Genomic DNA, 25,538 nt, shown 5'->3' on the forward strand with positions numbered 1-25,538 from the left:
AGAATACTACTGTAATGGTTACACACTTATAAGTTATATTTGCCTAGAATTTTAAAACTCAACTTATTTATGTTTATGTATGTGTTATGTTTGGATAACAGAGAGTTTTGTTTATCAGTATCTTCATTAATTTCAAAAACTTTTCACTTAGAAGTCACTTCTTTTGGGGGGTGTTTTTTTAGTTGTTTTAAGTTTTAGAAACTCGCTTAAAACATGAATAAATAAAAACTAAATTTTTCACTAAAATAAACATATATATTCACTGCATTTTCCTCAGAACCATTTGAAATATCCTGTGCACTCAAACAGTTGGAGGTACATACCCAAACATATATTTTTAAAAGAATAGTCAGGATAATCTGTTCATAACACTGGAAGTGTGGAAACAACACAAATCATCGCCTGTGAATGATTCAATAAGTTGAATATGGCAGATCCATAAGATTGAATGTTCTACAGCTATAAAAATAATGAAGGAAACTGAAAGACAGCAGACCATCAACTTATAAATAGCAATGTCATTTTATATGGTAGGGTTATCCCTGAAAATATGTACACTAATTAATTTCCTTTTTGTTTATCAATTTAGATGCTATAAATGTTTATATTTGAAAACATGTCTCAGTTATACCTGCTTTATCTTGCTTTCCTCGAGGTCTTGAATTTATCCTTTTGTTGTTATAATTTAGTGGAATTTATTTCCCAAACACAAGAGTCAACTAATCCTTGAGCATTCTTCACTTTGGACACTGTATTGTTCACAAACATCTTAGTCAATAATTACTGTCTAGTTATTTGGACAGCATATCTTTATCACAACTATCGGTAGATTCCACGATTATAGACATTATTCTGTAATTGTGTCCTCCATCATTTGACTGCTTTCTCTTTTTGCCTTTGCTTAGTGTTCATATTCCAGGAGACAATGATGCTATTATTCCGATGAAATTCACATACCCTGTGGGAACCACTGAAGTAATGTACAAATATGTTGTATTACATTACTTTTACATTCAAATTCTGCATTGACTTTTTATAAAGTATGTTCACAGGGTTGTACAATTATCATGTCTATGTAGATTGAAGCCTTTTTTTTTTTTTCCTTTGCCTTCACAACTTGGCTAAGTGATGCAAGAGGCTTAGCTTTTGGCCTGTCTTGGCTTTCAGCATGCTTTCTTCACAGAGCTTAGGGCAATTACATAACATCAGTCATCCTGGTCAGGCATCAATAAACATGGGGGCAAGACCTTCCCCTAGCAAAATGATTACAACTTACTGGGGGCCCAGGTGATCATTAGCATTTTTAGTAATAAATTCTTTTTTTTTATCTTTTATTTAATGAATATAAATTTCCAAAGTACGACTCATGGATTACAATGGCTTCCCCCCCATAACGTCCCTCCCACCCACAACCCTCCCCTTTCCCACTCCCTCTCCCCTTCCATTCACATCAAGATTCATTTTCGATTATCTTAATATACAGAAGATCAGCTTAGTATACCTTAAGTAAGTATTTCAACAGTTTGCTCCCACACAGAAACATAAAGTGAAAAATAATAGATGATTTTTTTTAAATGATGATGAAATCAGATCAGATAATTGTACAATTATCATGTCTATGTAGATTGAAGCCTTTTGCATCATCCCATAATCAAAGCCTTTGTCCACTAAGCAGCCACTTGCAAACTTGCATGAACTTGGTTCATGCAACCATTCATCTCTTTATTTGCTATGTGTTTACCTACTCTGGACAGTTCCTGGCAATGGAATGAGGTAATATGAGACCTCTTAGATTTAGCTTCTTTAACATGGCATTACATTTTCAATTTATCCAAATCATATCAGATATATGAAAATATTTCTAGACTGCCTTGTATTTTTTGAGAGGAAGATAGAAAAACTGAGAGAAACGGAGAGATGGTTGAGAGACAAACCTTTCAGTGCTTCACCTCACAATGTCTGCAGTGGCTGAGCCTGGATTGAAGACAGAGCAAGGAGCCAGGAAAAAAAATAACTGACAAGGATCCAATAGCTTGAGTTGTTACCACTCACTCAATGGTTTTTTTTTTTTTTGGGGGGGGGAACTGGGGTCAGGAGTCAGAACCAAATTAGTAACTGAGATACTATTATGGAATGCAAGGTCATCTTAATTGCAAAGCCAAATGCCTAACCAACAATGGCTTTTAGTTTTGCTTATCTGACAAAGTTGAAAGGCTACTTCACTTTGGATTTTGCTTACAAATGTAGAAATGTGAAGAAAATCTTGGGAAAAATAATTTAGGGTCTTCTAAAACTACTCTGATTCTTTAAAGCTTTCAAAGAATTTTTATCAGGTTTTATGAGAATAACATAGCATTTGGGGGCAAAGATGCAGCCCAGGAGCCCTGCACTGGAGGCCAAGATGGAGAAGACCTCCACGGCCACCATGACCTTCCCCTTGGTTCTGTGGTAGACAGGAAGAAAGGTCACCCAGACACTGCAGAACACCAGCATGCTGAATGTCAGGAACTTGGCTTCATTGAATGTGTCAGGCAGATTCCTGACTAGGAAAGCCACAGTGAAGCTCGCCAGGGCCAAGGAACCCAGGTAGCCCAGGACACAGTAGAAGGCAGTGACCGAGCCCTTATTGCACACCAGGATGATGTGGTCAGGCTCAGAATGTGCATCTAACTCAATAAATGGAGGAGAAATTCCCAACCAGATGCCACAGAGAGCCAGTTGGATCAAGGAGCAGATGGGAATGATGAAGTTAGAAGCTCCTATTACCAGCAATCGCCTCATTGTTCTTCCAGGTCTCAGAGCTTTGAAGGCCAGAATCACAGTGATGGTCTTGGCCAGCACAGTAGAAACAGCCACTGTGAACACAAGGCCAAATGCTATTTGCTGGAGGAGGCAGGTGGCTGTGTTGGGATGGCCAAGGAAGAGTAAGGAGCAGAGGAAGCACAGGAGGAGGGCGATGAGCAGGATGTAGCTGAGGGTCCTGTTATTGGCCTTGACGATGGGAGTGTTTCGGTGCTTCACAAAGACCCAGAGGACGGCAGCTGTGAGGACAGAGAAGCACAGAGCCATGCAGGCCAGAGCCATCCCCAGAAATTCCTCAAAGCCTAAGAAGGTCACCAGCTTGGGGAGGCAGTGGTTTCTCTCCAGGTTTGGGTACTCATGATCTGCACATGGGATGCACTGCTCTGCATCTGTGGGGAAAAGCAAGATCCACGTTTCCATTTCACAATTTGCTCCTTTTTCCCTGTTCAGGAAAAGGGTCCCTTCTTCAATATCATGTTGAGTCCATCCTGCTCTGATGTATACCAATAAACACTAAAGGATATTTCTGCACTCCTGACCCAGGGACAATGCTTGACTCCCATAGGAGAAACTGGTTCAAAGAAGCTCCTTTGCACGTGGGGCTCTGTGGTCTCATCCTGTCACTCAGACTTTTTTTCAGTGTTTTAATTTCTATAAAATGGTGAATTTCCTGTAATTCATATGGGCTTGGATTCTTCCAAGCCCTCTTCTCTACAGTCCCCAGTGTCTTTCTCAGGAGAAGCCTTTTGTTCACATGGGTTAGAATATTATTCTGGGGTCATCAGTGTTAAGGTTTTTCTCACTTATCCTCAAATGGAGATGACCAATATAAATCATGTGTCATTCCTGGGACCGCCATACATTTTTCTCTACTCTAATTCCTACATGGACTCGTCTTGTCAGTATTTCCATATAACTGCTGTGATACTGCGGTTGAATAGAAGAGAATTGTAGCTGTTTGTCTTTATGAGGGTATATGGTAGTAAGTGGTATTTTCATCATGTTACTGAACAACAACTAGGCACTCTTGTTAACCTGAAAGCATGACGTGTTCACCATTTTACCTCCTGTGAACACCACATTGGACACCACATTGTCTCACTTGAAATAATGCACTTCTGCTGCTACAGCATGAGAGAAGTCATTAAGAACAGGCCAGTTGGTGAATATGTCTCTCTTTCAATCATATGTCAAACAAACAAAAATAGGGCCAGTATTCTGGCAAAGCCACCACCGACAATGCCAGCATCTCTTATGGACATTGTTTTGTGTTCCAGTTGATCACTTCCCAATACAGGTCCCTGCTAATTGCCTAGAAAGTACAGCAGAAGATGGCCAAAGTACTTTGAACCCCACACCCATGTGGGAAATGCAAATGAAGCTCCTGGTTCCTGGATTGTGCCTGGTCCAGCCCAGGACACTCTTTCTTTCCATCTGGGTAGTGAACAATTAGATTTTCTCTCTCTCTCTCTCTCTCTCTCTCTCTCTCTCTCTCTCTCTCTCCATCTCTGAATCTATGATTTTCAAAGTCATTAAGAACCAGTCAGCTGGTAAATCTCTTTCAAACAAATGTCCATTAAATAAACAAAACTAGTGGGGTCAGTGTTTGGCATAGTAGGTAAAGCCATTACCTGCAATGCTAGCATCCCATATGGACATTGTTTTGTGCTCCAGTTCATAAATTTCCAACCCAGCTTCCTGTGAATAACCTACAGAAAGCAGCAGAAGGTGGTCCAAGTATTTGGGGCCCCCAAATCCATGTGGGAAACTCAAATGAAGCTCCTGGTTCATGACTTCTGCCTGGCCCAGCCCAGGCCATTGTTTTCATCTGGGGTATGAGCAATTCTCTCTCTCTCTCTCTCACTCACTCTTGCTCTCACTCTCTCTCTCTCCTGTTCTCTGAATCTCTGATTTTCAAATAAAATAAATAAATCTTTTCTGAAAAATCAAGAAAATGCTATCAGTAGGGCTACACTTGCAGTAAGAGTCCTACTCAGTTTTTATCCTTGGTGTTCATGCAAGAATACAAGCTTCAGGGACTGAAGTTGTGATGTAGGAGGAAAAGCCACAGCCTGGGATGATGGCATCCCATACAGGCACCAGTTCGTGTCCTGGCTGCTCCTCTTCCAAACCAACTCCATGCCAATGTCCCTGAGAAACCATTATAGGAAGGCCAAATAGGTGGGCCTCTGCAATGCCTGGAAGTAGTTCCTGGTTTCTGGCTTTGGCCAGGCCAAGTTCAGGCCATTGCAGCTATCTGGGGAGTGAAACTACCAGATGGAAGGTCTTCTCTTTCACTTCTCTCTCTCTCTATTAGGCTCTCCCTCTCTCTGTAACTCACATTCAAAGAAATAAACATATTTGGTAAAAAAAAGGACAGAGTGAAAGAATATAAGCATCTGTAAATATTTGAAGAATTTTCTCTTACAATTCTTTTCAATGTGCATCCTTTACTTTTGATAGAATCTCTAGGTGCTTCTGGCACCCGTATCAGAGATGCACTGGACACACATAGGCAAGTGTACATTGTACAATGAGTCAATGCATGATACTTTAGTTTTCTTTCTTTAACTTAATGCATGTTGAATATTCTCACAAAACTTGAAGTCATTTTTGTTATCTTCTTCATAAAGGGAACTATATAGACCTTATTTGAAGATACTGAAATAAAATATTTCTAGAACTAAGATTATGGGAATTTAAACAACCTTTTGAAAGAATTCAATTTATTATAAAGATATTGACTTGATCAGCATAGCTCTGACTGTTAATGAACAACTTAATACATTATCCCCCTTAGTAGTTTTTTCTGTCTGTTCTACTTAATATGACTGGGTTAATTCTGTAATTAATACACAGTTATTCTTAAGTGTTAAAATTTAACTGAAATGTGATCCCTGTTAAACATAAGAGTGGGAATAAGAGAGGGAAGAGATGCACAATTTGGGACATGCTCAAGCTGACTTGCCCCAAATGGTAGAGTTAGAAACATACCAGTGGAATCCAATTTAATCCCATCAAGGTGGCATGTACCAATGCCATCTCACTAGTCCAAGTGATCAATTTCAGGTCACAATTGATCATAATGAAAGGACTAAGAGTCAAAGGGAGCACATAAACAAGTCTAGTACCTGCTAATACTAACCGATAGAATAAAGGGGAGAGTGATCCAACATGGGAAGCGAGATACTCAGCAGACTCATAGAATGGCAGATGTCCTAAACAACACTCTGGCCTCAGAATCAGCCCTAAAGGCATTCCAATCTGGCTGAAAAGCCCATGAGAGTATTTCAGGCATGGAAAGCCAAGACACTCTGCCAAAAAAAAAAAAAAAAAAGAAAAAAAAAACACTAAATGAAAGATCTCTGTGAGTGAGATCCCAGTGGAAAGAACAGGTCTTCAAAGATGGAGGTACCTTTCTCTGAATGGAGGAGAGAACCTCCACTTTGACTATGACCTTGTCTAAACAAGATAAGAGTCGGAGAACTCAAGGGGCTCATAGCCTTGAAAACTCATGACTGGTGCATAGGGAGATTACTGATGCCATAAACAGGAGTGTCAATTTGTAAAGTCAACAACAGGAGTCACTGTGCACTTACTCCTCATGTAGGATCTCTGTCCTTAATGTGCTGTACATTGAGGCTTAATGCTATAATGAGTACTCAAGCAGTATATTTCACTTTGTGTTTCTATGGGGGTGCAAACTGTTGAAATCTTTACTTAATGTATACTAAACTGATCTTCTGTAAAAAAATAAATAAACAAAAGAAATCATCAATTCCCAACTTGACTCTCACTGGGATTAAACATGACAATAGGTCTGATCTGATTTCATCATCATTTAAAAAATCATCTATTATTTTTCACTTTATGTTTCTGTATGGGAGCAAACTGCTGAAATCTTTACTTAATGTATGCTAAACTGATCTTCTGTATATAAAGCGAATCGAAAATGAATCCTCATGTGAATGGAAGGGGAGAGGGAATGGGAAAGGGGAGGGTTGCGGGTGGGAGGGACGTTATGGGGGGGAAGCCATTGTAATCCATAAGCCGTACTTTGGAAATTTATATTCATTAAATAAAAGTTAAAAAAAGATATTTATTCTACATTGAACAGTGGAACTATTTACCAATGAGACTTAGTACATTTTTACATTTCTCAAAATGATTGACTGTGATATTTAACATTGCTTAAAAGTTGACCTTTTGCAATGGTTTTTGGGGTTACCAAGTTGTATCATTTTTAGGATTTTGTGTCTCTACATTTCACATTGATTTTCTCTTACTCTATTATATACATCCAAAGGACAAAGTGGTAGCTTTTGTTATGTGTACTGCACACCATGCACAGTGTCAAAGATGTAGCACAGAAAATAACACAGTATTCCCATCACAATTCATGTGAAGTAGCACCCTGCTCGTCAGTTGTGTATGGAAAAGTTTTGATTTGAAGCCCTTTAGATCCAAAGTGAGCCTTAACAAATATAAATATTATATTTCTTGTTTAGACATTAGGTCTCAGATTGAGACAGTCTCCTCCAGGACTGGATGGGAAAGAAGGAAACCAGTGTCAGAGAAGAGCTAGAAAGGATGAGCACTGTCAGACAACAGCTTATACATAATGAGATGGTGATAGTGAGCATACAACAAGGATATGGAAAGAGTGAGTGAAGGTGTGCATGGAGAACAATAGGGCACTCTGATCCCAATGCAAATATTCTTGGTTTCCTTTTTATCAAGAGATAGTTCAGAGGCTGGATTCTCATAGGTCAATTCTAGGGTTTTTACCTGTATGATTGGAAATGTCTCTTTCTGAACAAACAGCACAAGTATAGCAGCAGACAGGTCTTCCTTCCTGTGGTATTTTCCTGAATCCTGGACCACACCTCTGGCTACACAAAGACTGAGGAGTCTGTGGAGAAAAGAGAATGATGATGATTGCTTTGCACAACATTAGGCACTGTGATAGGATGACTATTTACCTCATCACCCCCAAGGACATCACTGTGTCCTTCCCAATCTTTATCTGTATCTCCTTGATTTTACCTGGACACCCAATTTGGAGTTTCTATGATGCTCGTTAGAGGTTTTTCATCTGTGTAACAAATAATATGAGGGTACCTGATGGCTTAAATTTCATTCATCACCAGATACATGCTTCTGAACATTTCTCTCTTTATTGAAGTGTTTCCTCTGAAATCTTTGCTGTTCAGCTTTTTATTTGATAATTATTTTGAGAATGTGTATGCCTGAGACTATTTGACATGTGTCTTTCCTTAATTGAGTAGATTTTACATGCCAGAAAAATAATATCCAAAAATCAGAATGACTAGGTACACTTCTGAGTAACTACTCAGGAAAAGACAAGCCCACACAGAAAAGATGAGCAAATATTCTAAAACGTAGATTGCCCATTGATCTACTTCTAGACTTCTAGACCCCGGGAGAGAATCAATTCCTAATACACCAATGCATTTGCAGTATAACAAACAATAGTTATAAAATCACCCAAAAAATTGGGTATTTCACAGCTCAGTGATGATAAAATTTTTGATCACAGTTTTGAGGTTCTACTCCAAAGAAAAACTGAACTGATTGGCAAGCGCAATGAAAATATAAATAATGGAAATGGTTTCTACAAATAGGTGATGGATAAGTCCACTCATAATTTACTTGTGTTCATACTGCATCAAACATAATTACGACTCTCACCAAAAGATTAAAATATCACTATGCTTATAGATATATATCTAATACATGAAGTTTTTCACATTATATGAATAAAAAGTTGAAATAAAATTTTGGAATTTGTGTAGACATGCATTTAGTAATTTTATGTCTACATATTGATCTCTATCTCTATTCCTTAACATTGCTCTTTCTAGTCACTCAAACTCGGGATGCATAAATATGCCCAGAGTAAAAACATCAATATCTAACACAAACGTGCACTTTTAATATACACTGGCTCCTATATGTGTAAGCACCACCATATCTTTTGAAGCCAAGTTGTGAAATGAGAACTGAATGGTTATTTAAACTTTCACACATTGTATCCTCTCAGACTCTCCTCAGACCCTCTGTATGTATCCAACATTCCACACCTCCTTGAATGCTACAGGCCATTCTATCATTTCTTCATTGAGGTCCAAGCTTTGATCATGTTTACTCTCAGAGGAAAACTCCCCGATTTTAATCAGCAACCGAAATCCAGCAGGAAAGTTCACAATGTTGTGGATATCATAGTGTGCCACACGGTGTCTCATTTCATGGAAGGAAACATCCTCCCCAGCACTGTTGGTAAATTGGATTTCCCTCAGAAGTGGATGAAGCTGGAGGGGAGGCACAATTGGAAAGAGGGAGAACATTCAGATTGGAGGTGGGAGGTGCACACGACTAAGAAATCCTTCTATTCCCTCCTTCTAACATCAGAGAGTGTATTTGCTTTACTTTTGCCTGAATGGTCTCCATATTGTGGGTTCAAGTAAGGGGAATTCTGCCTCTCCCCTATTAGAATGATGGGGAGTATCAGATTCCAAACAGAGAAATCACAGAATGTGTCCCACAGAGTGGCTGACCATGAATGATTGGTTAGAGGTTTAGGAAAGCTCATCTTAGTTCTTCCACATGAGAACAACATGGCTTTATATGTGAAATATCTTGATTGTTGTGATGGTTCCACAGGGTAGTACATTCATGTGCACTTTTAAAAGTTTAACTCATTCCCCAAAAAGGAATTAAATCTGTTCTTTGGCAAAAAGTGGTTTTTGCTGGATACCATTATGCATAGTGAAATATACCCATTCCATAAAGAAAATATCATATAAGTTTTTTGGTAATAGGTACTACATAATATAGATTGGAAAAAAACACAATGTATAAAAATGAAACTGACATCTCTGGATTTGATTTTTGTTTATCACCCTTGTGTAAATTCCTGTGGAGCAGTGGTATTTCTACATTTCACTTGTGGAACATTATGATTAGTGCAGTATTAAACCTGTGAGTTAACGTAAATTGAAGTTAAAAAGAAAAAGGAAAGGAATTAGAGGAGATTGAGAAAGAAAAGGAAGACACGATGGTTATCTTCTTAGAATTGTATGAATGAATACATGAAATCTGTTCTTTTATATCAGTAAATTTCTCTTTAATTTAACAAAAATTAGGTTGACCTTGTGGTTCAGCAGGTAAAGCTGCTGTCCACAGTGCCCAGCATCCCTGTGAATGCCGGTTCAAATCCCAGTTGTTCTACTGCTGATTCAGTTTTCTGCTAATGTGCCTGGGAAAGCAGCAGATGAGGGTCCCAGTGCTTGGGCCCCTGCACTCATATGGGAGACGTGGTTGAAGCTCCTGCATCCTGGCTTGGCTTGGCCTATTCCAGGTCTTTACAGCCATTGGTGAGTGAATCAGCAGATGCAAGATCTGTTCTCTTTCTCTCTCTATCTCTCCCTCCCAGTAACTCTGATTTTCAAATAATTTTTTAAAGTTTAACAAAACTGAATGAAATATCTGTTGATTTTGGTTAAATGAATTAGAAATCCAAGCATAATTTTTCTTAAAAAACATTTTGCAAAATCTGCTTGTACATCCCTGGCTGCACCTGGTAGTTAAACTTATAAAAATGTGTATGCTGTGTATGTACAGGTCTATTTGTATAGCATTTTCACCTCAATAGAGTTTAACAGAAATATGCATGACTTTTATTTGACTCTCTGCACTTTGACTTTTTTTTTGGGAATAAAGGTACCTTTTGAGATGATAGGGGAAATATTGTATAACCAAAAAGATAATTAAGAATACCCTGATGGTAGTTAGGATCTGAACAGTGTGTACTAGCCCTGACTTTTGGAGTCACTTGATGCCTTTGTGGGATGACCAGTTCTTTAAACAACTGTCATCATATCTTCACTAACTTGAAACAAGAACTTCATAAATATCAATAATCTTATCTTTGTAAACATACTTGGCCAAGATACTTACTTTTCTCATTATGAGGCTACCAAATCACATCTGTCTGTCAACTATTACTGTACATAAACACAGAAGTTACATAGTCAAGTAAACATGCTGATGTCCATTTCCATATATGCATATATAGATTATATATTTTATAATATAATATACTATATATTATATAATATATTAATATATAATTTTTATATATTATATATAGATTATATGTATTTCTACTGTGACATTAAATTTATTTGAAGTGCCAATAAAAACTACAGTGAGATTTCACTCCACCCCACATAGCTTGACTATTATCCAAAATGTGAAAAATAACAAAGTCTGGTGAGGATATGGAAAAGAAGTACCCCAATACGTTGATGATGGGAAAGATTGTAAGCTGGTACAACCATAATGGAAGTTAGTAGAGTGAAACCTCAGAAAACCAATACTAGTTGTAACTTATGGTCCAGCTGTCCACACCTGGGAATGTATTCAAAGGAAATATTCATGTCCTTGTAATGAGCTGTATTAAGATATTTGACAGCTCACAAATTTATATTAATACAGCTCATTACAAGGACAGCTTGTATTCATGTGAAATCAGCACATGAAGGAATCACCCATACTCCCATGTTTAAAGCAGCTCAACGCACATTAGCTAAGATGTGGAATCATCTAAATGTCCATCAACTGATGACTGGATGAAGGAAATGTGACATATATACATATATATACATACAAATATATATGTACATATATATATATATATGCACACACAAGCATATATAGTGGAATGTTACTCAGCCATGAGAAAGAATGAATATTTGACATTTAAAACTGGAGATCATTGCATTATATTATATAAGCCAGACATAAAAAATAGTAAGTTTTCTCTTATTTGTGCTAGTTAATGCATAGAGTATAAAATTGTGTGGATGTCAGATCATTGACTATGCAATATTAATACTGCTTCACTGAATCATAGCATGCTAATGACAATATTCTCCTCCTTCACATATTGAAAAAATTGAGTTGGGGATACAGAGCTCCTTAGCGATACTAGTAATACTATAAGCTTGCTGAATTTGGGTGTTGATTATGAGTGTGATGCAAAAACAAAAACTCATTTATCTGTAGACTTATGTGCATTTCTTAGTATATATACTGTTTTTAAATATTTTCAACATGTCCATAGCAGAAAATGTTTTCTGAAATGTTCAATAGTAGATAACAAATCCTCCACACATAGATAACTATTACAGATGTATCCATGCCCAGTGAAATGTTAAAGAGCCCACTTTCCAACATGCGTGATCATGCTAGTTTTTTCAAAATGAAAACCTGGTTATGTGGAACTACAATAAACACCTGAGGATGCCAACAGGTGTTCAGTGCATGTCCTGTTCTGGGAGATGTTTACCTGCCATGGAAGAATCCTAGGTTGAGCTGCATCTCCTAGAGATCCCTTTTCTATTTGCTCTGAAAGCATCTTATGGAGGGCATGGGCCACTGCATACACAGCATTGTAGATGAAATAGCTGGAGTCAGATATGGTCAGCATGTCAATGTGTCCTGGGAAAAACTCAAAGGAAGCATTTGGTGGGCAGACTCCAATTGTTCTGCAGTGTGACCCAGGAGGTAAGCAGTGAAGAGCATGAAGCCATAGTTGACTGAGGAAGAAATCTTCTGGGTAGTGGGAAGGGTCCACTGTCTTGACAAAGTGGTTGAGGCCAGGGATTTCCCCCTTGTGATGTGAAAATGAGAAGCCTCCATGGAAAGAGTGCAGTATATGATGTGTCTCATGCACAACAATCTCCCACTTTGCAGCCATGATCCACACTTTCCCCAGGGTTAAATAGTATTTGCTTAGAAATTCCATGGTATAGAGACTCCTCGCATCACCATACAGAATATGCACATTTGCTGATGAAATGTGAAGATCAGCTAAGAAAGACATGTGAGTGTTTTCATACCTTTTCTTAGTGTCAGGGAGCTTTAATACATAGGCCAAGCAGACACCTTTCTTTACCATCTCGGCTAAAATATCCTGAAGGAACTGCTCTCCTTTCAGATCATTAGATACAAAGATTGCCACCCAAATCCAGCCAAAATGGAGCAGCAATGAGAGCATTCCGCAGGCCAGAGAGCTGTCACTTGTGGCCATCTGATAGAGCGATGGAAACTTGTCTCTCTCACTTAGCATGGGATCAAAGGGACCATATGTGATCTGAATGGAAAGAAAACAATCATGATCTGACTTTTGTGGGTAAAGAAGGTCAATTTCTATCAACTGGGCTCAGAGAAACCCATGCTTCAATGCCTATTGCTTTCAGGAGGAGAAATACATATCCTCATTCATAGCATGAAAGAAAATGTGTAAGACACCCATATATCTTCCTATTCATCCAAGGGAAGAAGAGTACATGGATTTTGGACCAGGACATTGGACTTCCCCACTTCTCACCCCATTTCACATGTGGAGAGCAGCCCACACTGCAACTGATGTTAAATGTTACCTCTGAGACAAACAACCCCTTACTCTGTTAATCACTTCATAGTTTGAATTACATATGTTTTCACAGCATAACCTATATTGCCTTGAAGGATACATTCACCTACCACCTCTGAGTTTTGGTGAAGTTGCTTTTCAGACCAGAATCTTCCTATGCTATTCCAGTCTAGCTTGATATTAATCTGTGCAGATTGCTACCTGTTTGAAGTGGGTCTCTTTCAGAATCCTGAAACCGTGAATTCAGACCCTTGGAGGAAGCTTGATCGAATTCTTTAATTGGTTCCTGAGACTTTCTTATGAGATTTCAATTGAGTGCTAGTCCCTCATTCTCACCACAGAGCGTCAGCACCAGCACCATAGTGGGTATTTGATGACTCAACTAGTGAATGTGTGTACACTGTCTTCCTCTCTTTGTTTCTCAGTCTATCAACCACACTCTAAGATTAAATCACTGTGCTGACATGGAAAGTGATCTGGGAGCCCTGTGAATGAATCTGCTGAATGTGATGAAGTCAGGATTGGGATAGGGAGAGGGTAAAATCTCACCTAAATGCAACTCAGCATCAAACACTCTTTGATGATCATTGGGACTCTCATGTTCCTCATGTGCTCCAAATGAAAGTACAGGCCGATGACTTATATACCCATGTCTAACATGGAGTCATCATAGGACATGTCTGTGCTATGGGTATTTCCTGTGAGTAGTCAACAATCAACATTCCCAGCAGGTGGGGATGGATACATTGGCCCAAGCTGGATCTGGGTGGAGGCTCTCAGCTTCCACTGCTCCTTCCCTTTCTCACAGCCAAAAGAGATCTCTGGAGATCTCTTTCAACTAACAGTGGTATATGTCACGTGGCTTCCAATGACCCTTGCTTCAGATGTGGCTGATCTGGTGGCAGATGGAAATATTTCTCACCAGAATTCACAACCCATTTACCTGTGGGGTTTTGTACAGCTCCAACATCATTCCAATTTCAGCCGAAAATGCTGATGTGGTTCCAGCAATGATGGCAACTGTCTTGCCTTGTGTTTGGCAGGTGTAGTTAGGGATGAGATGATGCTTTCCAGTCAGCCAGTGCAGAGTGCTCCTCAGGGTGAAGTGACCACTGGTAACAGAATTGTAGAGCTGGAAACCCAGGGTCAGGTTGGGGAGGAGCTGAGGCTCCTTATTGATCTCCTGGATGGCAAAATGGAAGGCCAGCACATATTGGTAGTTCTTCCACAGCCACCTAAAGAGAGGGGCAGTATCAGGGAGAAGGGAGAGACCATGGAATTCAGAGCAACAACACAGCCATGCCCTGAGGCAGCAATGGTCAGACTCAGGCTGCCACTCTGGGGTGCCTCAGCTCTGGCACATGGAGGAGGTGTAAGTGAGATTCTAAGGGCTCTAGAAGATCATGGAATGGCCCTTGGACTCCTCTGAAGCAAACTGTGCCGATGATCACACTCACCTTCCCTAGTCCTTCAGGAAAGCCTTGATGTGCCTCAACATGGGATTTCACTTCTACATAGGGATGGTACCCAAGAGGCAAACATCTCTATTTTCAGCAACTTCTAAAATAGTTTAACACCATCTGACTTGTCAGGTATATTAGCATTTGGGAGCACCTCTAATCTATTCACCAAGGCCATTTTCATGAGTCTTTTCTGTAATTTCCCTCTTAATATACCAACACTCACAGAAGCAATTTTGTTCAAATATATTTGCCTTGAAAATGAGCATTTTATTCAGAAGGTCAAATTCTCAGAAGATTTACGAGGTTCACTTTATTTTTATTCATTGTTTTCCTTATGCACTGAAATGTCTTTTAACATTTCACTTTTTATTCCTGAACATTCTCTGCATGTTTCTATAAAGCTTAAGCAAAATTATGAGTTCTTGGGATTTAGTAATGGCTCTCAAATGTTACCTGTCCAAGAGTGTGGATGTTTTGTTTTCACACAATGGATATCTTTGCTTCTCTTCTTGGAATTTTCTTTCTTATTTTTACAATTCATCCATAATTTGAATGTCAAGCAAACACATACTTGTCAATAGATTATGTGGGATTTAATAAATTTATGCAATCATCTGTTGTTTAGGTGCATTGATTCATGTGTTTAAATGCTGAGCTTAACAGATTGTCATTTCAATATGCGTTCAATTCATGACATATGTTTATGCATTTTCTAAAATGCAGTGTTTGATTCAAGGTTAGTACATTTTTTCTCAAATTTCACACAATTTTGTATTATACTTACATACATAATTTGAAAGTTTATTTTTCCATAAAAATAGTTAAATTTTGTTCCTTATAGTAAAAGGTTGATTCAAAATGTTTACCTCAGAAACAATGTTTATTTCTTATACATTAAGTAGACCTATCAAAAAATATGCTACTGAAGACTGTTCAATACTAAGTTTTACTTACTTGAATGGAAATTCAGAGCATTCAATTGAAATGTTTCTTGCTTTTAATCATTTTGCATAATTGCAATTATCATCATCTTGTGCAATTTTATTCACTGCTGGGTTACTTACAGTACTTGCTGTCAGCTGCAAGCTGACAAATTTACTTCTTCTATCCCTGAGTACAAGGTTGCCAGCTCTTAAGTTCTGACCTGCACATTCATTTCAGGACTCTTGGAGGCTGATCAGGAAGTAAGATCAATAAAGTACATACAAAATGTCCATCTCACACTCTGTGCAGGAGTGGAGAGCAAGCAGAAAATGGAAAGGGAAGGTTGTGAATGGTGAAAGAAGGGAAAAAACTCCAGCCTTCATTGATCTGCAATCCTGAAACTTCTGTATATGTTCTTTTTTGGAAAATTCTCAAGTGCAATTAACCACTCACAGAAACAAGCACACTCTCACAGTCTGAACCACAGTTGACACATAACTCAATGTGGCACTTACCAATCTATCTCCATTTTATCCTTTGGCCTGGATAAAAAAGATAACAGGATCATGTCTGATTCTGGTTCTAGAAAGTAAAGGGGGAAAAACCCACCCAGTACCAGGTCTCCATCTCTGTAGACACTTGGTCTCATGGAATTATAACAGTTCCTGGGAGGTATCTCCTGTGAACTGTTTGAAAAATTCAGGAGTAGGTTGAGAAACATCATAGAAAATAGCATGTCAAGTCAACCCACCATAAAGTTAAAGGCCCAAATCCCTGTTGATATTAGGTGAAAACGGCCTGGATTATATCTGCTATCTCAGCTCCCTGCAGGGAGAATAGAGCTCTGTGTAGGGCACAGCTGATCCCAGTATAGCTGTATGTTCTCAATCAGTGGACAGTGTGTGCTAGTTTACTGAGTCACACAGGGACACAGCTAGAATCACAAGGAAGACATTTCAAAGGGAGTCACAGGGCTGAGGCCTTGCCTTAATGTCCCTGTGATCAGATCAGCTCTGGCTTCTATATATTTCCATTGCTTCATTTCTGTCCCATCCGGGAACTCAGGGCATCATCCCGCCCTGAGGCCAAGCACCTGCCACTCTCCATTAGGAGGAAAAACAGTTTTGGAAAAACATGCTTTGGACTCTCATTCCTCCCTAGGGCATTGCCAGGATAGAGCTCTGTAAATCTGCGTGCACAGGGGCCAAGAGTTGTTAGGTCAGTTAACTGTTTTGAGGGATTTGGCAATTGTAGAAATAATTAGTTTGGGAAATAAAAAAATTCAGTTTCATCATGTCACAAAATCCTTTATCAAGAAGGTAAAAGAGGCCGGTGCCGAAGCTCACTAGGCTAATCCTCCACCTTGCGGTGCCGGTACACTGGGTTCTAGTCCTGGTTGGGGTGCCGGATTCTGTCCTGGTAGCCCCTCTTCCAGTCCAGCTCTCTGCTATGGCCTGGGAGTGCAGTTGAGGATGGCCCAAGTGCTTGTGCCCTGCACCCCATGGGAGACCAGGAGGAGCACCTGGCTCCTGCCTTCGGATCAGTGCGGTGTGCTGGCTGCGGTGGCCATTGGAGGGTGAACCAACGGCAAAGGAAGACCTTTCTCTCTGTCTCTGTCTCTCTCTCTCTCTTTCTTACTGTCCACTCTGCCTATCAAAAAAAAAAAAGGTGAAAGGTCACCTTCACCACTGATGACCCTATGTGTACCTCCAGGAAGTCTCTTCATGGCTGTGCCTAACATCTCTCCCAGTCCTGTAGTACTCTAATGGAGAAATAGGCTTCATAAATTGGAAATAGTATGTACATCCAGAGAAGGGCAGTAGTTCATCCATGCACTTACCCTTTTACATCATCTTGTGTAATCTAATTGTCTTTGTAGTATATCAAAATACAGTAAAGATGCTCACCATATATAATTAAGCCTTTCAGAATGTATACAGGAATATATATAGCATCTGTGTGTGTGCATGCGTGTGTGTGTGTGTGCTTGTTTCTTCTTAATTTGCTTATAACACATAATTAGCTTTGTTCTTAATATTCTCTCCACTGCTGATAGAAAGTTGCACATTTGAAAGACATTTGCTGATGACTTGTGTGAGGAACATCATATTTAACGCATACATGTGAAATAAGAATTGAATGCATATTTAAAATTTCACACGTCATCTATTCTCACCTCCCTCTTTTTCGAATTCTACTCATGGAACGACACCTCCTTGAATGCAGTAGGCCTTTCTATCTGTCTGCATGGATGACCAAGCCTTGGTCATGTGCACTCTTGTAGGGAAACTCCAATTTGAGCCAACAACCCAAGACCCAGAGGAAAGTCCACACACTATGGATATTGGGGTGTGCTATATGGTGACTTGATGATTGGGAAATTTTTCAACCCCAGCACTGTTTGTAAGTGGGCTTTTCCTTGGAAGTTGCTGAAGCTGTACAATAGGCATAATTGGAAAGAGAGAGAGCACTCAAATGAGAGGTGGGAGGTGCATGTGTACTCAGCAGTCCTTATTTTTTCCTCAACATCCCTATCCCCAGTGCTTCTTTTTGGTAGAAATTAGTTTTTGTGGACAGCATGTCATAGGTTCAAATGATGAGAAATTTTTTTCTATGAACCCTTCCACCAAATTGAGAATTTTCTTAACACACTCAAGATAGGTGTATGATGTAGTTCAAGGTTGGCTAGGGTATGGGCACTTTGGAACTCATCCCAAAGATTCGGCTACAACTGTGTGGAAGCTAAACCTAGTTCTTCAATAACATAAGCAAAACATGGGTGGACAGGTCACTATGATTTTGTGTAGGTCAAACAAAAAGTGGTAGGTTTATTTAAAATTCTATGTAAGTTCAACAAATGAAATCCAAGCTCAATTTTGGTTCAACAAATACAAATTGATCCATAGACTTTTCAGAATTCACAAGTTCTCCTTAAAGACACCTTGTGTTATCTGGTAGGCTCAAAGTTACAAAAATGTGCACATTCTATAAATTTAAACCTATGTATACATACTGCTTATGTTATGTTCTATCTCTACCCTTGGACTACTTTATGAGACTGTGATTTTCCTTTGAAATTAAGGATCAGTGTGTGACCAAAAAGAAAGCTTCCAAATCTCCACACGATATTGTAACTATTCATATTCTGAGCTAAACCTTATCTTCTGGGCTTATGATGCCTAATATAAGGCATATTAGGCATACATCTTTGAGACCCTTTGACAAATTCACTGTAAATTATTCCAAGTTACTAACTGTAAATAAGAACACAGACTATTTCAAGAACTCTTACTAAAAGTTAAAAAAAATGAATTAGGTGGTGAAATAAACTCTCTGAGATTTTTCTTACATATGGTTATTTGCCTTTTTCCTAGACTTCAATCTCTTCAACTAATTTAATCTTTTTGTCCCATGAGTTAATAAATATAAGTTTGGGTTCAGATAATATAGTAGTAAAATCCAGAGAAATCCAGCTATAATTCAGGAAGAAAAGGCATCCTCAGTATCTAGTGATATTGCTTTCAAGAGGAGCATAAGAGTTTCTTCTGCAAATGTGCACATGCTACACAGTGATGTAGAGTCTTGTCAGTGTATACATTGTAGAAAAATGCTTCTTCATGTGGGGAAGGTGTGGATCATGGCAGCAACGTGGGGCATGGTTGTGGATGAGGCCATCCCCATGCTGCACTCTGTCATTCTGGACATAGAGAAGATGACATTTCACATGCACATTGCTTTAAGGAGAATGACTTTTGCTCACAGAAGGAATGAAAATAGGCAAGATACCCAGAGGCTCTATGCTTTGAAATTTCTGGACACATGCACCTACCTTAATTGAACCAGGAAGACTTAGAAAACCTAAACAGACCCATAACTGAGACAGAAATTGATACAATAATAAGGGCCCTCCCATCTAAACAAAGCCCAGGACCAGATGGATTCACTGCTGAATTCTACCAGACATTTAAAGAAGAACTAACTCCAATTCTCCTCAAACTACAGAACAATCGAAAAAGAGGGGATCCTCCCAAATTCTTTCTATGAAGCCAGCATCACCTTAATTCCTAAGCCAGAAAATGATGCAGCATTGAAGGAGAATTACAGACCAATATCCCTGATGAACCTAGATGCAAAAATCCTCAATAAAATTCTTGCCAATAGAATGCAACAACACATCAGAAAGATCATCCACCCAGACCAGGTGGTATTTATCCCTGGTATGCAGGGATGGTTCAATATTTGCAAATCAATCAATACACCACATTAACAGACTGCAGAAGAAAAAAACATGTGAATATCTCAATAAAGGCAGAGAAAGCATTCAAAAAAAATACAACACCCTTTCATGATGAAAACTCTAAGCAAACTGGATATGGAAGGAACATTCCTCAATGCAATCAAAGCAATTTATAAAAACCCATGGCCAGCATCCTATTGAATGGGGTAAAGTTGGAAGCTGAGATTTGGTACCAGAGAGAGATGCCCACTCTCACCACTGCTATTCAATATAGTTATGGAAATTTTAGCCAGAGCCATCAGGCAAGAAAAAGAAATGAAAGGGATAAAAATTGGGAAGGAAGAACTCAAACTATTCCTCTTTGCAGATGATATGATTCATTATTAGGGGACCCAAAGAACTCTATTAAGAGACTATTGGCACTCATAGAAGAGTTGGGCAAAGTAGCAGGATATAAAAGCAATGTGCAAAAATCAACAGCCTTTGTATACACAGGCAATGCCACAGCTGAGAAAGAACTGCTAAGATCAATCCCATTCACAATAGCTACAAAAACAATCAAATACCTTGGAATAAACATAACCAAGGACGTTAAAGATCTCTATGATGAGAATTACGGAATCTTAAAGAAAGAAATAGAAGAAGATTCCAAAAAATGGAAAAATCTTCCATGCTCATGGATTGGAAGAATCAATATTATCAAAATGTCCATTCTCCCAAAAGCAATTTACAGATTCAATGCGATACCAATCAAGATACCAAAGACATTCTTCACAGATCTAGAAAAAATGATGCTGAAATTAATATGTAGCCACAGGAGACCTTCAATAGCTAAAGCAATCTTGTACAACAAAAACAAAGCCGGAGGCATCACAATACCAGATTTCAGGACATACTACAGGGCAGTTGTAATCAAAACAGCATGGTACTGGTACAGAAACAGATGGATAGACCAATGGAACAGAATAGAAACACCGGAAATCAATCCAAACAACTACAGCCAACTTATATTTGATCAAGGATCTAAAACCAATCCCTGTAGTAAGGACAGTCTATTCAATAAATGGTTCTGGGAAAACTGGATTTCCACGTGCAGAAGCATGAAGCAAGACCCCTACCTTTCACCTTACAGAAAATTCCACTCAACATGGATTAAAGACCTAAATCTATGACCCGACACCATCAAATTATTAGAGAGCATTGGAGAAACTCTGCAAGATATAGGCACAGGGAAATACTTCTTGGAAAAAAACCAGGAGGCCCAGGCAATGAAAGCCAATATTAACTATTGGAATTGCATCAAATTGAGAAGTTCCTGTACTTCAAAAGAAACAGGGAAGTGAAGAGGCAACCGACAGAATGGGAAAAAATATTTGCAAACTATGCTATAGATAACGGATGAATAAAAAGAATCTACAAAGAAATCAAGAAACTCCACAACAACAAAACAAACAACCCACTTGAGAGATGGTTCAAGGACATCAGTAGACATTTTTCAAAAGAGGAAATTTAAATGGCTAACAGGCACATGAAAAAATGTCCAAGATCACTAGCAATGGGGGAAATGCAAATGAAAACCACAATGAGGTTTCACCTCACTCCAGTTAGAATGGCTCACATACAGAAATCTACCAAGAACAGATGCTACTTAGGATGTGGAGAAAAAGGGACACTAACCCACTGTTGGTGGGAATGCAAACTGGTTAAACCACTATGGAAGTCAGTCTGGAGATTCCTCAGAAAGCTGAATATAACCCTACCATTCAACCCAGCCATCATACTCCTTGGAATTTACTGAAAGGAAATGAAATTGGCAAACAAAAAAGCTGTCTGCACATTAATGTTTATTGCAGCTCACTTCACAATAGATGTGGAACCAACCCAAATGCCCGTCAACAGTAGACTGGATAAAGAAATTATGGGATATGTTCTCTACCAAATACTATACAGCATACTATACAATGAAACCCAGTCATTTGCAACAAAATGTAGGAATCTGGAAAACATCATGCTGAGTGAAATAAGCCATCCCAGAGGGACAAATATCATATGTTCTCCCTGATTGGTGACAGCTAACTGAGCACCAACAAGGAAACCTGTTGAAGTGAAAGGGGCACTATGAGAAACAGTGACTTGATCAGCCCTTGTCCTGACTGTTGATGTACAATGTAATACTTTATCCATTTTAGTATTTTTTTTGTTCTAGTTAACACTAGTGGTTGAACTCTATAATTAGCACACATTTAGTCTTAGGTATTGAAATTTAACTGAAAAGTGATCCCTGTTAAATATAAGAGTAGGAATAAGAGAGGGAGGAGATGTACAATCTGGGATATGCTCAATCGGACTTGCCCCAAATGGTAGAGTTAGAAACTTACCAGGGGATTCCATTACAATCCCATCAAGATTGCATGTACTGAGTCCATCTCACTAGTCCAAGTGATCAATTTCAGTTCACAATTGATCACACTGATAGGTCTAAGAGTCAAAGGGATCACACAAACGAGACTAGTGTCTGCGAATACTAACTGATAGAATAATAAAGGAAGAGAATGATCCAACATGAGAAGTGGGTTACACAGCAGACTCATAGAATGGCAGATGTCCTAAACAGCACTCTAGCCTCAGAATCAACCCTTAAGGCATTCAGATCTGGCTGAAGATCCCATGAGAGTATTACAGGCATGGAAAGGCAAGACACTCTGGCAAAAAAAAAAAAAAAAAAAAAAAAAAAAAAACCTAAATGAAAGATCTCTGCAAGTGGGATCCCATTGGAAAAAAACAGTGCCATCAAAGAAGGAGGCACCTTTCTCTGAAGGGAGGAGAAAACTTCCACTTTGACTATGACCTTGTCTAAATAAGATCGAAGTTGGCGAACTCAAAAGGCTTCCATAGCCTTGGCAACTCTTGACTAGATCCTAGGGAGATTACTGACGCCATAAACAAGAGTGTCAAATTGTTAAGTCAACAACCGGAGTCACTGTGTAATTCCTCCTCATGTGGGATCTCCATCCTTAATGTGTTTTCCACTGTGAATTAATGCTATAACTGTACTGAAAGAGTATTTTCACTTTATGTTCTGTGTGGGTGCAAACTGATAAAATCTTTACTTAATATATACTAAATCGATCTGTATATAAAGATAATTGAAAATGAATCTTGATTTGAATGGAATGGATAGGGAGCGGGAGATGGGAGGGGTGCAAGTGGGAGCAAAGGTATGGGGGGGAGCCATTGTAATCCACAAACTGTATATTGGAAATTTATATTTACTAAATAAAAGTTTTAAAAAATAGTAAGTTTGCCCTTCCATTTTCCCAAAGATATTTCTAATATATGCTTTGAACTTCCTGTGATCTTTTCCTGGGATGTGTTCTTCCTTGACCTTCTTTCATACTGATGGCTGTGTTTCTGTGTGTAATACATCTTTAAGCATCTTTTGCAGGGCTGGACGAGTGGTGACATATTCTTTCAATTTGTTTGCTATGAAAGGTCTTGATTTCACCTTCATTCACAAATGAGAGCTTAGCAGGATATAATATTCTGGGCTGGCATTTTTTTTTTCTCTTAATACGTTGGTTGTATCTGGCCATTCCCTTCTATTCTGTAGGGTTTCTGATAAGAAGTCTGCTGTGAGTCTAATTGGAGATCCTCTGAGAGTAATCTGACATTTCTCTCTTGCACATTTTAGAATTTTTTCTTTATGTTTCATTGTGGTGAGTTTGATGCCAATGTGTCATGGTGAGGATCTCTTTCGGTGAGTTTATTGGAGATTCTATGAGCTTCCTGTACTTGGATGTCTCTGGCCCTCTTCATACCATGTATGTTTTCTGTTAGTATCTCACTAAAAAGGCCTTCTAATCCTTTTTCTCTCTCTATGCCTTCATGAACTCCTAGAACCCGAATGTTGGGTTTTTAAGTTCTAATCTGTAGATTCCCAAGAATATTTTTTAGATTTCTAATTTCCTCTCCTTTTCTTCGGTTTGACTGTATACTTCCCTGTGCTCCGTCTTCTAAGTCTGATATTCTTTTTCTACTTCACTGACTCTGTTTTTAAGGCTCTCAAATGTGTTTGTCATTTGATCAATTGTATTCCTCATTTCATTTTGTTTTCTCTTCAATATCACCATTTCTTGTTCTACTAGATTCTTCTCCTTTCATTTTGATTTCTCCTTAAGGTTTCATTTTTTTACTGTGTTTTTTTTTTTTAAATTTTTGTATTTATATTTTATTTAATGAAAATAAATTTCCAAAGTACAGCTATGGATTACAATAGCTTCCCCCCCCATAACTTCCCTCCCACCCACTTGAGAGAGATTTTCTATCCTGTCCAGTAAGGATTTATGTAGCTCAAGCATTTGTTTTTGAGAATTTCTAAATGTTTTTATGATAAATTTTTTGAAACCCATATCTTGCATCCCTTCTATCTCATCATCTTCATAATCTTGAATTGGAGTGTCATGTTCATTTGGGGGCATCATAATGTCTTCATTGTTCTTGTTTCCTCAGTTTCTGTGTTTGTTGCTTGGCATTGTGGAGATATTATTTGGTTTCTTCATTTTTTTCCTTGCTGTGGTGGCTTTTCTCGTTATACTTTGACTCTAGATTAAGCAGACTGTCTACTTTTGGTGGATCTTTGGAGGCCTGTGATGGGTGTGGCCAAAGAGCTCTGTTCAGTTCTTCAGGGTTAAGGGTGTATCAAAGTTGACACACCCATTTTTGGTGTGGTAAATCTTTCTTTCTTTCTTTCTTTCTTTCTTTCTTTCTTTCTTTCTTTCTTTCTTTCTTTCTTTCTTCCTCTCTCTCTCTCTCTCTCTCTCTCTCACTTTTTATTCAGAAGTGAAGTAATTCCACACAGCTGAACTATTCTCCTTGAAGGCAGTCAGTGTCTGAGCACTGGCCCCAGCTGGTATAATAATCATCTGCTTTGTCCCAAGAACCACACAAAGGATCTGTGCAGTCCTCAGTGTAAGCTCAGATTCCCCTGCAATCTCCCACTGGTTTGCCAAGGTTACCGAGTTTGTGCATCTCCCACTGAGTACTCACATCTCAGGCACTCCATGAGTTCCTTCACACACCCTCAGTTCATAAGCTCCACACATTCACTAGATTGTAACCTCCTGTTATTTCTCCCCACCAGAGTCAGGTTTTTTGTTTGGCTGAGGGTGGTTGCAGCCCTGAAGTTGGGCAGCTGTTACATATGTCCAAAATGGCACCTGCTATTTGTTTTGCTCACCTTTGTAAAGTTATTGGAGAGAGAGAATCGTGTCCATACTGGTCTCCCCCTTTTTTCCCTCTCTAGTTAGCCTGGTGAACTTTCCCCCAAGGGGCTTCAAGCCTCGTACCCTCTAGGCTCTTCCTGCTGCTTTCCCACCAGTGTCCCAGGCTACTGAGGTTTTGCCTTACCTTCCTTTCCAGTGCTGGTGCATAGACTAGGCGGCTGGGTACCCGAGCCATGGGCGCCTATGCCCTCCACATAGGTCCACCGTGTCCCACTGGTTCCAGACATGTTTCCTTTGCAGTTTTTTCCCCTAACTCTTCCCTGAAACTACAATATCTCCACTTTTATTAAACTATCTTTTCCCGGACTGTCAGTGCGCTCCCTACCTCTTCCACCATCTTTGAGCACCTCCAAGAAATATTTTTTCAT

At 39.0% G+C, this 25,538-nt stretch overlaps 1 protein-coding gene across 1 annotated transcript; it reads right to left on the bottom strand.

The window, feature by feature from the left end:
- Positions 1-2,277: 2,277 nt before the first annotated feature.
- Positions 2,278-25,397, bottom strand: LOC100347118 (vomeronasal type-2 receptor 116-like). The gene is made up of 7 exons (XM_070067753.1): positions 25,295-25,397; positions 16,167-16,233; positions 14,208-14,499; positions 12,176-12,982; positions 8,907-9,134; positions 7,591-7,714; positions 2,278-3,191 (listed from the first exon to the last, which is right to left on the bottom strand). Exons 1-7 carry the CDS (start codon positions 25,395-25,397, stop codon positions 2,278-2,280), a joined length of 2,535 nt encoding a protein of 844 aa, XP_069923854.1.
- Between the last annotated feature and the right edge of the window lie 141 nt (positions 25,398-25,538).

This window comes from Oryctolagus cuniculus, unplaced genomic scaffold (genome assembly GCF_964237555.1).
Source record: "Oryctolagus cuniculus unplaced genomic scaffold, mOryCun1.1 SCAFFOLD_50, whole genome shotgun sequence".
Taxonomy (NCBI): domain Eukaryota; kingdom Metazoa; phylum Chordata; class Mammalia; order Lagomorpha; family Leporidae; genus Oryctolagus; species Oryctolagus cuniculus.